The sequence below is a fragment of the Plectropomus leopardus genome, chromosome 20 (assembly GCF_008729295.1).
Source record: "Plectropomus leopardus isolate mb chromosome 20, YSFRI_Pleo_2.0, whole genome shotgun sequence".
NCBI classification, from domain to species: domain Eukaryota; kingdom Metazoa; phylum Chordata; class Actinopteri; order Perciformes; family Serranidae; genus Plectropomus; species Plectropomus leopardus.
This window is the reverse complement of record NC_056482.1, coordinates 4776519-4790943: the sequence shown is the minus strand read 5'-3', so window position 1 is coordinate 4790943 and position 14425 is coordinate 4776519. Positions and strand designations below refer to the sequence as shown.

At 38.2% G+C, this 14425-nt stretch overlaps 1 protein-coding gene across 1 annotated transcript in view; it reads left to right on the top strand.

The window, feature by feature from the left end:
* erbin (erbb2 interacting protein) overlaps positions 1 to 14425 on the top strand; it is a 71705-nt gene that overhangs the window by 45926 nt on the left and 11354 nt on the right. The window contains exons 9-17 of the mRNA XM_042509843.1: positions 761 to 835; positions 1611 to 1755; positions 3393 to 3465; positions 5258 to 5387; positions 5500 to 5615; positions 6498 to 6567; positions 9521 to 9620; positions 12663 to 12784; positions 13153 to 13326. Of these exons, the coding sequence (XP_042365777.1) occupies positions 761 to 835; positions 1611 to 1755; positions 3393 to 3465; positions 5258 to 5387; positions 5500 to 5615; positions 6498 to 6567; positions 9521 to 9620; positions 12663 to 12784; positions 13153 to 13326 (1005 nt within the window). The remainder of the gene's footprint in view (positions 1 to 760; positions 836 to 1610; positions 1756 to 3392; positions 3466 to 5257; positions 5388 to 5499; positions 5616 to 6497; positions 6568 to 9520; positions 9621 to 12662; positions 12785 to 13152; positions 13327 to 14425) is intronic.

Below are 14425 nucleotides of genomic sequence, written 5' to 3'. Positions count from 1 at the left end.
TTAATTCAGTAATCTTAAATTAAGGGCTTAATTGGTATTAAAATTATTAAAATGAATCTTTCAAAACTCGTAAAAAAGGCTCAGACATTGGAATTAGATGTTGCATTGTGAAATCTCCAAAAAATTAGTAACATAGATTTCGTTAGATCATTTCTTAAATTCTTTTTCTTAAACTCATCATTATGGGAGTCCACGCAGTGGAATCTCACACACAAAATGAGAAAGTCAAAATTTCCAAGGAAACTGACAAAATTGCCATATGTTTCCTACTTCTGTTTGTAAGCCAAATAGATACCTAAACTACAATGCAATATTTCCGTTGTCTTCCATGTATTCTACTCTAAAATGAGTTGGTTTCTTCAACATTTGTCATAGATAACTGACTTTTTCAGTTGGACAAGAAAGAAAAATCATGTTTTATGTTAGAATTAAGTTCAGGGCAGAATAAAATTCAAATTTTTTTCTATTTGTTTTTCAGAAAATTAGTCATAAATTTAGTTCTGAGTGGCATCAGAAAAGTCTCAAAAGCTGTAGGAACCCTGTTTTAAGTGCTCATTTGTTTTCACATAGAAATAGCATTTATTAACACACAATAATCACTTTGGAATAAATAACTAATTATTCATTTTTGAGTTTAGCTCTTCACCCTGTCTTGGCCCAGCAGGCACACACACACACACACACACACACACACACCCTCTAACACTCATACTGTACACACACATCCCTATCACTTAACCTCTCCTCTCTCCATCTACAGCCTGAGGTGTTGGAGCAGCTGACTGGAATCAAGGAGCTGTGGATGGACGGGAACAGACTGACGTTTTTACCTGGGGTAAAATTTACAGTCAATCCTTAGCACTCTTTCAGAAGCTGCAGCGCCCCCAAACATCACCTTGAGATTCTTCCCCTTGATTTTCAAACTACGTGTCTGCCTAACTCTTCATCAAATTGAACCGCAGTCAGTTTGCATCAGACTTTTAAGCTCTCGGAGCCGAGGAGGAGCTGCACTTTAGATATTTTCCTCTTGCTGGCTGAACACAATCAAGACAGTTTCACAGAGGAAAATGCAGGCGTTTGGGTTTGCAGATGTCTCGATAATAATTACACAAAAAAATCTGCAGCTCTGAAGTGTTTTCCTCGAACGCAATGAATTCATAATGATGTTTTGAGACTCAGAATGTGTTACATTAGAATTCATTTTTCATCCAAATGGCCGGCTTGTTTGTATCTGGGTCAAAATTAAAGCATTAGTTCTTCTGCCAGCGTTTCAACAGCAGCGGCTGTAATCACAGTCTGGCCTTTCAGAGGCAATGACGTCTGTCAGGAATATAAATCAAAACTGAATACAGCAACTGTTTACTGTTTTATAAAATGTGTGTTTTCAGTTTTTAAAAATTGATAATTAAACAAACTGTGGGATCATATCATGTCTGCCCACCTAACTTCCTTCACCTCTCTGCAGAGGATGTTTTGGGGATTGCTTTAATCCACTGCCTCTGTTTTCAGCCAACACGCCTGCCTAATCCTTAGCATAAATTAAGAGAGGATAATGACTTAAATCGCTGAAATTCTGTGTATTCATTGTTTGCCTCCTTTTATGTTTCCAGATGCTGGGGATGCTCAAACAGCTGGTGTACCTGGATGTGTCCAAGAACAACTTAGAGATGGTGGATGAGCAAATCTGCGGCTGTGAGAGTCTGCAGGACCTTCTGCTTTCTAACAATGCCCTCACACAGCTGCCGGGCTCCATCGGTAAACATTACAGCACACATGTGCACTTCTTATTTAAAGAAAATTAGTTATGAAACACCTTAACTCTCTTTAAGCTGTTACTAGTTCATCTTTCAGTCCTGGGATCATTCGTGTGTTTGAAGTGTCTAATTTCCATAGGTGGCAGGACCGTGTTGATAAATATTAGGCCTTAGATAGTCTTCAAATTGAATTCCTGAGGTCTTAATTCCCACAAAAACATGTTATCTAATTACATTCATCAATCTTTTAATTCCTTTGTTTCAAATGAGTCAAGGTCTTCTGTGTGAAGGTCCACATTTCAGATGTGAGAAATCTTTAAACACTCAACCTAATGCTGTCTTTTTACTTTATACTTGCACTTAACGTTACCTTTTGGCAAAATGTTGATTACATAACTTACTCTGATATCTTTTTTTTTTTTTTTCCACAAAACCTACCTCTGCACAAGACTACATACTATAGATTTATACTTGCAATACCTGAATAAGATAAAAATGATTTGTTCTTCAATCAGTCTTAAATTTGGTTAAAAAAAGAAAAAAACATATATTAATATTATTATTTTTGTAATTTCTTGCTCCATGGGGTAGAGGTTGGTTATTAAGGGTAGGTTTGAGTGGGAAGAGGAAAGTGGGAATAATTGTGTAATAAACTGTCATCTGTTTATTTCTGTAAAATCAAACACCCCAAAAAATGTATGAAAAGGTATTAAAGACTTTAAATTTTGTTTTTTATACCTTTAAACACACTTTCCAACATTTAGAAGTCATCTTATAAAAAATCATCTCAGAAGTTGCAATTAGGTGCAATTACTACTAACTACTATACTATACTAACTATAACTATAATAACTATTACCCTTCTCAGGTACAATTACTTTTTTATGAAAAGTAATTGAAAAGTAAAAAAAGACATCCTACTTGTACAATACTGACCATTTTAATCATTTCTGTTTTGTATATTTTTGAAAATATATTTTAGTCACAAACATAAAGGGGAAAAAAAACAAACAAAAAATAAAAGGATGAAAAACACAAAGCAAGCAGAAAAATGTTGGACAAATCATTCACAGTACAAAAAACATCACATCACAAGTTACAATGGGAGGGAAAGTTACTATTCTTTATTTCCTCCTAAAAAAATCTAATATAAAATGGCCAGGTTCATTGGCTCTGCTTGATTGCAGCTTTAGAGAAAAGGTCAATTTCTCCATTCCAGAAATAACCTTCATAATTTCATAAAAGTCTTGTAATATAGGCAGTTCAGGCTATAACCAGATTCCTGTTTCATCCATGTTCATGTGTGTAGATTTAGATCTTGAAAGTTATATGCAGACATTTGTAATGACTTTGTTTCATCCCACGGGGAAAAAGTAATGTACATACTGTATGTAAAGACTATGCTAATGAAATCAAATGAGTCTAGGAGCACAGTGCAGTAGAGTCAGGGTCAATTACTACTCAACTGATTATGGTATTGATGACAGTATGAATTAATTTAATTAACTGCTGTAATGGATCTTCCTCTTTGTGGTGCAACAGCAAGTTATAATCAATAACTGCCCTGAGCTGTCGTATGCATCTCTAATGCTCTCTCTCGCTCTCTCTCTCGCTCTCTCTCTTTTTCTCTTACTATAGGCTCACTGAAGAAACTGACTGCACTGAAAGTGGATGAGAACCAGCTGATGTACCTGCCAGACTCAGTCGGAGGGTGAGCGCAACAGCACTAGCTTTAATATGAGCAGAATAAAACCCAGAGATCAGTGGATTACTGCGCTGTTTTCATCTGCCATCCACTGATCGCATAAAACGTCTGTCTGAATAAATCAGATATTCCCATTAAACATAATGTGTTCCCATGCTTCAGCTGTTTTGCTCTAATGCTCATGATATCGAGTAACTTGAAAACGGCCGTAATCATGGAGTCTGAATGTCGGTGATTAAATGTCAAGGTTTTGGGTTTTCCACATTGATTTATGGGAAAAATAGGGGTTGAGGTTTTCTTTATTGCGAAGGGGTCGATTATAATCTGGGGTCAGATGACCCTTAAAATACACTACTGATTAAATCAGACATAGCAGACTGATAATGTCTGCAGCAGGCAGGTGAACCCAGCAGGCAACATCTGCTGAGGTCACAGTTAGCGAGCCGGGTCCTCGTCCTGACCCTGCGTCTAATCTGAATCATTGTGGTCCAACACAAAGATTAAAGTCCTTTTTTTTCCCTTTTTTTTATCTGTCCAGTCCCACAACCATGAGAGAGACAAATCTACACTGACTGATTATTACTACAATTATCCCATATGTAAGAATGTTTCTCCTTGTGTAATTTGACACAGATTATGTGACAAAGCCTATGGTTTAGTTTAATCCCATGCAAGGATTTTAGCTTAAGCAAGCTGATTTTTTTTTCTTTTTTTTTTTCTCATTTATACATAGCTGATTTTATTCAGTCCACCGTTGGTGCAATGTTGTTTGTCCCTGTTTTATCCTCCGCAGGGAGGGGTCAGATCCTGTGTTTTGGAGTTGTTCTATAACACAGTAGCTCTCCCGCGACTCTTTTCACATTCATCTGAATCCCCAGAGTGCATTTGCATTTTTCATTCAGCAGAAAGCCCCAGCTGCTCGCCACTTCTGTGTCAACATGGGTTCAGTTTAAGACGCTACTACTTTAGATTACGTCTGGTGAAGCTTTTAAGATGCATCAGTGCTGCTTGTAAATGCCTGTGTTAAATACCACTGTTACTGTAAGTTATTGTCGCAATAGCCAGAATGGATGAGAGTTGATCTTAGTTCTCATTGGAAGAGATCTCTCTAAGAGTTTTCAGCATCGTTTAGCCATTTTTCTTGTGATTTTGCATCAGAAGGAAATTATTGTTCAGCCCTATTACAGAGCAATAAGGAAACATTTCACAGCCTCATCCTGCCCAGTACTGACACCAAGGGTAGTATTCACAAAGCTTCCTAGTACAAAGTGTTGCTCCTAGTGACTAAATTCATATAAGATTCTTACAATGATAACATTTTCTTACAATTTCTCCTTGAAGTCAAGACTACATTCTTGGTAAAGATAAGTTATTTAGAAAGAATCTTAGCCTTTAGGAGAGTTCCAGATCAACCATGAATGGATTGAAAGATTAGTTATCAACCCAAAGACTGACAAACTGCAATGGAGGGAAAAAAAAGACATGGAAAGAATCGCTAGCTTACACCTCGGTTTTTAGAGTGATGAGGATCCAGAATGATATTAAGGGGCACACAAGCATTTAAAAACTGAAAACCAACCCCCCCCCCCCCCGTTTGATACTTGAACATTCTTTCTTAAATCTGTCTCTTTTAAGTCCAAACTGGAAGCACATTACTAAAATACTTTGGTATCCCTTAACTTTGATATTGCAAGTTCTGCAAATGAGATTAAAACTTGTATTCACATAGTATGTATTGTATGTACAGCATTGACACCACATGGTTAAATCTTCATCCTCCTGCTTCTCTCTGCACCAGGCTGACAGCACTGGATGAGCTGGACTGCAGTTTCAATGAGATCGAAGCCCTGCCCTCGTCCATCGGCCAGTGTGTCAGCATCCGCACCTTCGCTGCAGATCATAACTTCCTCACCATGCTTCCCCCTGAGGTCAGTATATGCTCAGTAGAGTCTGTATGTTAAATGGTGTGGCAAACATACCTGCCTGTCTGTAACGGTTAGCCTTGATGGCTCATGAGTCCTCTGTGTATTTCTTTCACAGATGGGCAACTGGAAGAATGCAACTGTGCTGTTCCTACATTCCAACAAGCTGGAGACTTTGCCTGAAGAGATGGGCGACATGCAGAAGCTTAAGGTTATCAACCTCAGCAACAACAAGTGAGTCCTGACTGACAAGTCAAGTTCAAAGATTAAAGTTTTTTTTTCTGTTCATTTTCAATTATTGCAAAGTAGAAGTCATCTATAAAGCAAAAATTCCAGTCATTCTCTGACTCCACATTCTCAAATGAGGTGTTTTGCTGCTTTTCTCTGGTTTCTTGGCAGTGGAAATTAAATCTGTTCAAAAGACATGACTGTGGCATTTAAAGTGGCATTTTATAGACAAATTGATTCATCAAGAAAATCATCAGCAGATGATAGAGTTGTACTGATACCAGCATTGGCAATGCGTCTAATACTGTCTAAAATGCTAAATTAGGTATCGCAGAGCATGCCAGTCTAAATAAAGTTTAAAGTAGAGTCACACCTGTAGAAAAATGCAGTTTTCCCAGAAATCAGTTCTTCACCTCTCTGCCAACTCTAGCTTGTTTGAAAGTGGCATTTTGAAAGATATTATTGAAGTCCTGTGGTGATTGCTTCACTGTGAATTGTGTAAATCAATGGAAACAAATTAAGCAAAGGACATGACTAATATTTAAAACATCATGACTGAAGAGTTTTATTTCTATCCCCAATTATCATGTGTTGGTTTGGAAGCTGAGGCCTGATTGAGGTTTTAATCAGGGGTTTTCCATTCCTAGTGCCTGCTCTCAGCCAAACTCACTGAATAACTTGGCCTAGATCCTAAAGCACTTTTTTCTTTTAAGAAAAATGAAATAAGACTTCAGCCTGTCTTTATATAGGACCCTCACACACTCAGTTTGCCTCACACAATGAATCTGAGAGACATTTTTGTACCTTTCCAGATTCATTGTGTGTGTTAGTCCATAAGGTTGTTGGTGCAAGATGACTGAGTACCTGTGTTGTTTTTGTTCTCTGCAGGTTGAGGAATCTTCCCTACAGTTTCACTAAACTGAACCAGATGACTGCAATGTGGCTGTCTGAAAATCAGGTAACATCACATGTATAATGTAGAAATCTCATGTATAATTGTTTCACAAAAGGTGCTGCTGAGCTCAGATCCGTCAGACTGTGATGTGTTCTGTAAAGATTGTAACTGTAGCAGGGTTACGTGACTCACAACAAGCTGTAAATGAATCCAGCAGGGCCAAGTCGCTGACAGAGAAACACATTCAAAATTTAGTAAACTACTTCCAGGACATTTGATCTAAACGTGCCAAATGGCAATGCAGGTCAGACTTGGTGATATCCTAAACTCTACATTTTGAAGTGTAGAAGGATCCTAATGAATGTCAGAAAATGTCCTTACATTAGTAATTTAACAAGGTCAATTATATAATTGATAATCTAGATGAGCCTGTCAAAAACCCTAAAAAGTTGTACGGCACAAATCTGAATGACAGGGAGACAGTTAGTGAGAACAGGCAGCGGCAACTAGAGCTGGGTATCTGCACTCACACCTTTAAGATATTGAGGACAATAACCCCGTACAAAGTAGAGTTTAAACTTCTCCAGTCAAATGATATCTGTGTTTGATCCTTTTTGTACCCAGATCTAGAAAAATATGTTTTCTATTGTTTTGCTTGCAGCCAATCACTGCAAGCACTCTTCAATATAATGAGGTTCTGCAGCAGCTACAACCCATACAGCAATGATACTTAACTTGCAGCCTGCAGGCCAAAACTGGACTTCAACTGGACGCAGGTTGTCCACCCAGCCATTTTCTTATGTACAATAAATCTCAAGTGGTTCACTCACTGGGAATTGTTTTTATACTTTTAGTATGCAGAAGGCGCCAGAGTGCATAAACAGCATCAAAATTGAGCTTGTTTATTCACAAACCCCAACAGAGGCCGTAGCTAAGCCCCTAATGTCCTAAAATCCCTAAAACATCCTAAGATCATAGAAATGTCCTAAAGTCCTAAAAAAAAAAATGTCCTAAATTCCAAGAATATCCTAAGATCCTAGATATGTTCTTAATCCTACAAATGTTCTAAAATCCTAGGAATCCTAGAAATATCTTAAAATCCTATAATTGTCCTTACAATCTAGAAATGTCCTAAAATCTTAGAAATGTCCTAAAATTCAAGAAATGTTCTTAACTCCTCCTGTTATTTTGCAAAAGTGGTCCCCAAGCAAAGCAAGTTAAGTACCTTACGATACAGTCTGTGGTGTGGTGAGATCGAGCGTGGTGTATTTGATGGAGATGGCAGTTTTGCTTTCTGAGATGCCACCACTAAAATTCCACCTGACAGTACACGGCTGTGGTGTCTGATGGCATTTTATGCAATTGAATGCTTCCATTTACACAAAGAGTATTGAATAACTTAAAAAAAAAAAAAGATATCAAATGAAGTACTCTGTTGGAATTGGTATCACTTTAGGTCTTTAGCTGGTTTTGGTACTGGTAAGTTTTTAAACAATAACCAGCCCTAGCAGCAACCGGACTGATGTAAATTTAGATGAAGAGGAATCAAGTTGTGTTGTTTGAAGCTTGGACGTCTGTCTCGGCTAACGTGGCCCTCGACAGAACACAAGATGCGCCTATTAGAGATGGAAACATTTCAATCTGCACAGCCTATGTGTCAGAAAATGGCTCCAAGTCCCATTCTGTCATTGCAGTGTATCTTTGTATGAGAAAAGAGTTCTTGAACTATTCATTTCACACACGCAGAGGAGTTTAAATGTGTGCAAAGACAGAGTAATGTTGAAGAAGAAGCTGCAGGAGTGTATTGATTTAGTTGAAGTCGTTTGCTGTGTTCAGCTTATAAATATTTCTAAATTAGAGTCTGTTGTCTCTCGCCGCATTCTAAAAATCAATTATTCATGCCTTTTTCTCAGAGCTGGACTTTTGTAAGTTTCTGTTCAAATGCCTCAACAAATCGTCAGAGGAAAACCGCAGACACTGCAGAACGCTGCTGGAGAAATTGTTACAAAGAAGTAGCCCTTGTCTTCCCACTCATGGCCTCAAGTCGGCTGCCTGTTAAATACAAAATAGAATTTAAGAATTTTCTTCTTATTTAAACTCCCTCCACGCTGCCATCAGGACCTTCAACGCTTGTGGCGGAAAAACAGTTTTTAAAAGATATTTTTGGCATTTCTGTGCTTCAATTTCCTTTCATTTAACAGCTGCCATGTATATCTATACAATACATTTGTTATGAACCGACAGGTCTTGATGATTCAACCTTGCACATGCATCAGTCGGCTCTATTAAAAGGGAACTAGAGAGACAGGACTCCAAGGTCATATGACCAGGGCTCAATGGACCAAGTGTAACTAAGCTTTTGTCCCCAGGCTCTCAAAACAGCTTTCATTTAGACATGAGCTCTTTTTTAATGGTCTGTTTGTGCAAACAGGCCTTTTATTCACTGTGATATTTTTATGTGTCAAAAATTGAATTTTCCTTGCTTTTATAGACTTGTAAAACACTTTGTGGCACTATAAAAGTGTTGCATGTATATAAATAGGATTAATGGACTTTTAATCAGGAGTGCAGCACCTGTTGTGCTAGCAGGGCAGAAATGATATTAAGGAGAGGCAGTAATGGTACTGAGACACAGGGGATATCGTTGAGCAGGTGCATCAGTGGTGATGAGGCCCAGGGGACACTGATGGAGATTCAGCCAGACTTATCAAGGAATTGTTGACAGGACAAAGTTGCCAGATGTTCTCAAGTCGTGTTTCCGTCAGAGTTAGGTCAGTGGGGGGTTTGGGGAAGATAGAGGAAGAAACTTGTCAGGATAGAACTACGTGGGATGCATGAGGAACCATATTAATTTCCTAGTTAGTGCATTTTGTCATGTGTTGTTTCAAGTACTGATGTTGTAGCCTGGTTCACTTGTAATGCCCGAGTGAGGCACAGAGAACACCAGGACACTGTGCCTGTGAACAAAGCACTGTTGATTGCAGATAGCACACTCAGACCTTTTTGTCTCCCACAGTCAAAGCCCCTGATCCCTCTCCAGAAGGAGGAGGATCCAGAGACACACAAAACCGTGCTGACCAACTACATGTTCCCGCAGCAAACCAGGACTGAGGAGTGTGAGTACTACACATTCAATAAGACTGCAGTTCTCTTTTATGTTTTATTCATGATTGATCTTCCGGACCCTTAAACTGCAACTGTGCGCAACTGTTTTCACTAATCACTTCTTAGCAGCAGGGCTGGATATTAAAATTGTAATCTCGTTCATCAGTCTGCACAATCAGGCAATCACCCTGTTCATATCACAGTACTTGTATGACTCATGTGAGCACAGTTCATAAGAATAAAACACTGTTGATACCCAGTATAAAACTAAAAATGTGAGGAAAAAAATTAGGTTTTGAAGCAAGTACATAGTACAAGTACACATAGTCTTGAAAGGCATTGAAATGAATCTTAAAATTGGGCCTTAAAGGGATACCGAAAAAAATCTTATCAGACAGTAAAACAGAGAAGCGCTGATCAAATATAAACCAAGATTCTGTCAATGAGTTGCATATTTAGCACCTCAGATGTTTTCAGAAACACGTTTTAGCTTACAGTTTAACTGTAATACGAGATTGTTCGTTGCTAGCCAGTTTCACACGCAAGAGTTCATATAACATCACCCACTGGCAGGAACAGTTATTGGTCCGATGCAGCACAATGCATTCTGGTTGTTGTAGAAGACAAAGCCATAGTCCTTTTTCTCCATTTTCGCCAGTCATATAGCACCAATTTCAAAAGTATTTGTGTCTTTCTACTGCATAAACAGCCCCATTTTATTAAAAGGCAAACTTTCCAGCAATTAAAGACCTCTTTAGCTGGTATTAAAATGTCTTAAATCAATCTTTCAAAAGTTCGATGTGTTTACAATTTACTGAATGCTTCTCAAATAAATGTCACACAGATCAGGAAAGTGGACTGCACTGCATCAGCAGCACTTTTTTGTTTCTGGCTGGGATGTTCCTCTGTCTGCTAGCTAGCTGTCACTGTAAATTGGACAAAATGGGGCAGTGCAAATTCTACAAAAATTGGCTGTTAAATCACGATTTTGCAGCATGGCTGAAACTGATACAAGGCAATGCATACAAGGCTCAGAGTATGTCATACAAAAGGTTTATTAAGTTTGGCACAACAGGTGTTGGAGCAATTGATGTCACTTCATGTTTTGTTTATTCTTTAATTTTTGTCATTGTAAATTGGTAGTAAATTTAACTCTGAATCACACTGAAAAAAGTCTTGAAAAGTCTTTAACTTGCCCTAAGCTGTAGGAACCATGTTACTACCAAGCAGTCTTATGGATGGCCTGCAAGGACTCCTGTCTCTATATTTTATGAGAGACCTTGTTACTTGAGACCAAAGCTGCAGAACACTAGTCTTCTTCTTCTTGTCAAGCATCTGTTCATCTGGTTTGGTTTCCTGTTACACCAGACAGCTTGAGCTGACCCTGTTGCATCTTAGCTTTGGAGTAATTAGTGGTTCAAGATCTATGCACCTCAACCAGTCAAACGTTAGAAAGCCGTCTGCTCAATTTCTTTGACAATGCCAGTGACCTGACAGATGATGTCACTATTCACGTCACTGTATTTAGGTTCTGTCCTCTATTTGATATTCACTATCATCAGTTTTATGTCATTTTCCATCGTTATCTACTGGGAATTATTCCAGAAGAGCTTTATCTGTTTCCTCATGTTTTCCTGAGAAGCTGGAATAAGTCATGACCTGAGTGCAATGAATATGTTTTACAACATGTTAATATGGCTGCCACACAGACACACACACAGACACACACACACACACACACACACACACACACACACACCAGGTGACTCATATTATCCACTGTGCTTTCTGGTATGGCGTGTTAAATTGTAGACAACCAGAGCTCTTGATAAGGTTTGCCCTCAGTCTCAGCTGATGTTGACTCTGAATGAACTACAATAGTTAAATCAAGTACACAGTAATCTACTTTTAACTAACTAACAATGTAATTCCCAAGTTAACAAACCTGTTGTATACTCTTGAGTATCTATATGTGGCCAAATTGAAGGTGAAGAGCTTATTAACACAGGAAACCACTTAGACTTATCATACCTTTTAAGCGCAAGACAGCTTTAAATTCTATAGTGAGATACTATCTTCTGAAGAAACAGGATTGAATATATATTCACTCTGCAATAAATGTCACAGACTGACAGACACAACACAGAACAGATCAGCGATGCAAAACTCTGCTTCAGAGTTTCAGGAGAGCAGCATCAACAAAACCACATTCACCACAGCCACAACATAATTTTCGTAGTAATCATGGCTCTGCTTCTCCCAAGAAGTCATACAGGGGTGGCGTTTGGCGAATGCTTAGTAGTTATTAATTTGTCATTAAACTGATTTTTAGCAATCATTTTGTCTGCCGTAGGAATTAACAGGGAAAGGTATTCTGCCACACCAGAAAAAAAAAAGTGTAAGGTCATAACCTGAAAAGATTCTTGTTATAGCAAGATGTTTTTCACATTTGGATATAGGTATTTGTATGATATACCAAGATACTATCTAGTTAATATGTCATACAAACTTTTGACATTATAACAAGAAACTTCACTGGATATAGCAAAAACTTATCACATTTTAACATGAAACATGTTATGAAAAAGATAAAGACCATCCTGTTAAAAGTATGTATGATGTTATAAAAAGAGCATTTCTTGATACAACATCTTGGTATAAAAGAAACTTTTAATCTCATTAACTGATACCGATCAGTTTGTTTGTTTTCTGGTATGGCAGTAATACACTTCAATAAATTAAATGTAAGTAGGCTAGTGGTAAATCCTGCAAGAATGTTAATAAATGGTACATCTATGTTTTTGCTTCCATGTCATTGTAGTAGAACAATTCCAAGTCTCAGTAATTCACAATTGAATGGCTTTGATTGTATTTAAGGGGTCAACTCCTGAATTTCAAGTTCCTCCACAGCTCCCTCCATTTACTGGCATGCCTCATGTTGCCTTTGCGCCATCTTGTGGTGGAAGTCAGACTTGAATTACTAGAACAGTGTGGGGGTATGAAAATTCAAAACTAAGGCCTTATCCTCCTCCTGGGTTCTGCTTCTATTTCAGACATCCCCAACTCCGACTCTGAGAGCTTCAATCCAGCTCTGTGGGAGGAACAGCGCAAGCACCGAGCTCAGGTGGCCTTTGAGTGCGACGAGGACAAAGATGAGAGAGAAACACCCCCGAGGGTTCGTGTCAAACTGTTGTTCAGCTAATTGGGGAAAGAAAAATGACTGTGGTGACATGGTTTACTAAAGTGGAAGGACATTTAATGATCGCGAGTTTTATTTTGGCAACAGTCTTTACTTTGATGTAGCTGTTTTCATATAAAACATGCCTTATTTCCCTTTTTCCACAATAATTAAAGGAAACATTTTTATCAATTTAGGGTCTACAGAGGCAACAATTTCCTTTGAAATGTGTCTCTATGAAAGTGTGTGCACCTGATTCTCTATATAATTACCATCAACACTGCCTCTTTTCCTTGTCCCACTTCTGTTAAAACTGAAACTGAATGATTTTGATGGTAAGTTTGTGGGTATTTTTCCTCTTCCAGGAGGGAAACCTTAAGCGATACCCTACACCATACCCAGACGAGCTGAAGAACATGGTGAAGACAGCGCAGTCTGTGGCTCACAGGCTGAAGGAGGACGAGTCAAGTGATGAGTCGGGGAAAGAAGCAAAACCAGTTGAGAGGAACCACATTGGAGTACAGGACGTGGGAGTTAAGGTCAGCTCCAGCTAAATGTAATTTATGTGCAAAGAGGTCTTGGTTCCCCTCTAGTTCCCTTTTAACCATTAGAGACGCGCCATAGACCCATTTAAGGAGAAGAGGGGAGCTTTAGGAAGGGATAGAAGGTCAACAGTAGATGCCGCATAGAAGTGGTATACATATTCTAAAATTTGGGAACCCAAAGATTAATTTGAGATGCTGTTCAGCAGTGTGTGCTAAGTTTTCTGTTCATAAATTTTGAATGAACATTGTGTTTTGGTACAGTGTCTGTGAAGACTCTGTTAAAGTTCAGAGTGAATAGTGGTGTAGATCATTATAATGAAAGTATATATGATGGCCATTCCTATGCTCAGTTACATCTCATAAGTTGTTGCAGTAATTTTTGAGTTGACACCATTTGTTACAAAGATTTAGTGGAAATTTAATCATTTCTGACCATGCGAGATTCTAATAAATGGTCCAAAATCCATCCAAAATACCTCTTTAAGATACCAAGACCTTGAGTAGCACCACAATAAATCCATGCTGTGATTTGGTATCAAAACTATCTGAAAGAATTGCATTTTTTGGTGTTTGGATGGCGAGCACTTCTATTCTGAAAATTGCCCCCTTGTTGAAAAAAATACCTATAAAATCCATATATCCTCTAACTGACTCAAAGTCTCTAGTTTGTAATTGTAAAGTTTCATGTGGCTGTGATGTTAAAGGTCACCACAATGAAATGTCTACTAAGTGGGGTATCATCATCAAACATGTATGCAGTAAGGCTCATTAAATCCATATTCCAAATTCACAATACTAAATTTATGCAATTCCCAGTTTAGGAACCCCAGTATGCAAAGATTTTCAAATACATCTTTTTTAGAATAGGCAATAATAACACATTTATACTGCATGAATGTTTTTTGTCAAAAACTGCATAGTTTTCTGACAAAAAAAACTGCATGGGACAAGCATAATGTGGGCACATCTGTAAAGGGGAGATTTGTGGGTACCCACAGAACCCATTTTCATTCAGATATCTTTAGGTGAGAGGTTCAAAGCACCACATTGAAGTGGGCCATACCAGTTTTCACCTTTCAAAAATGTAACCTAA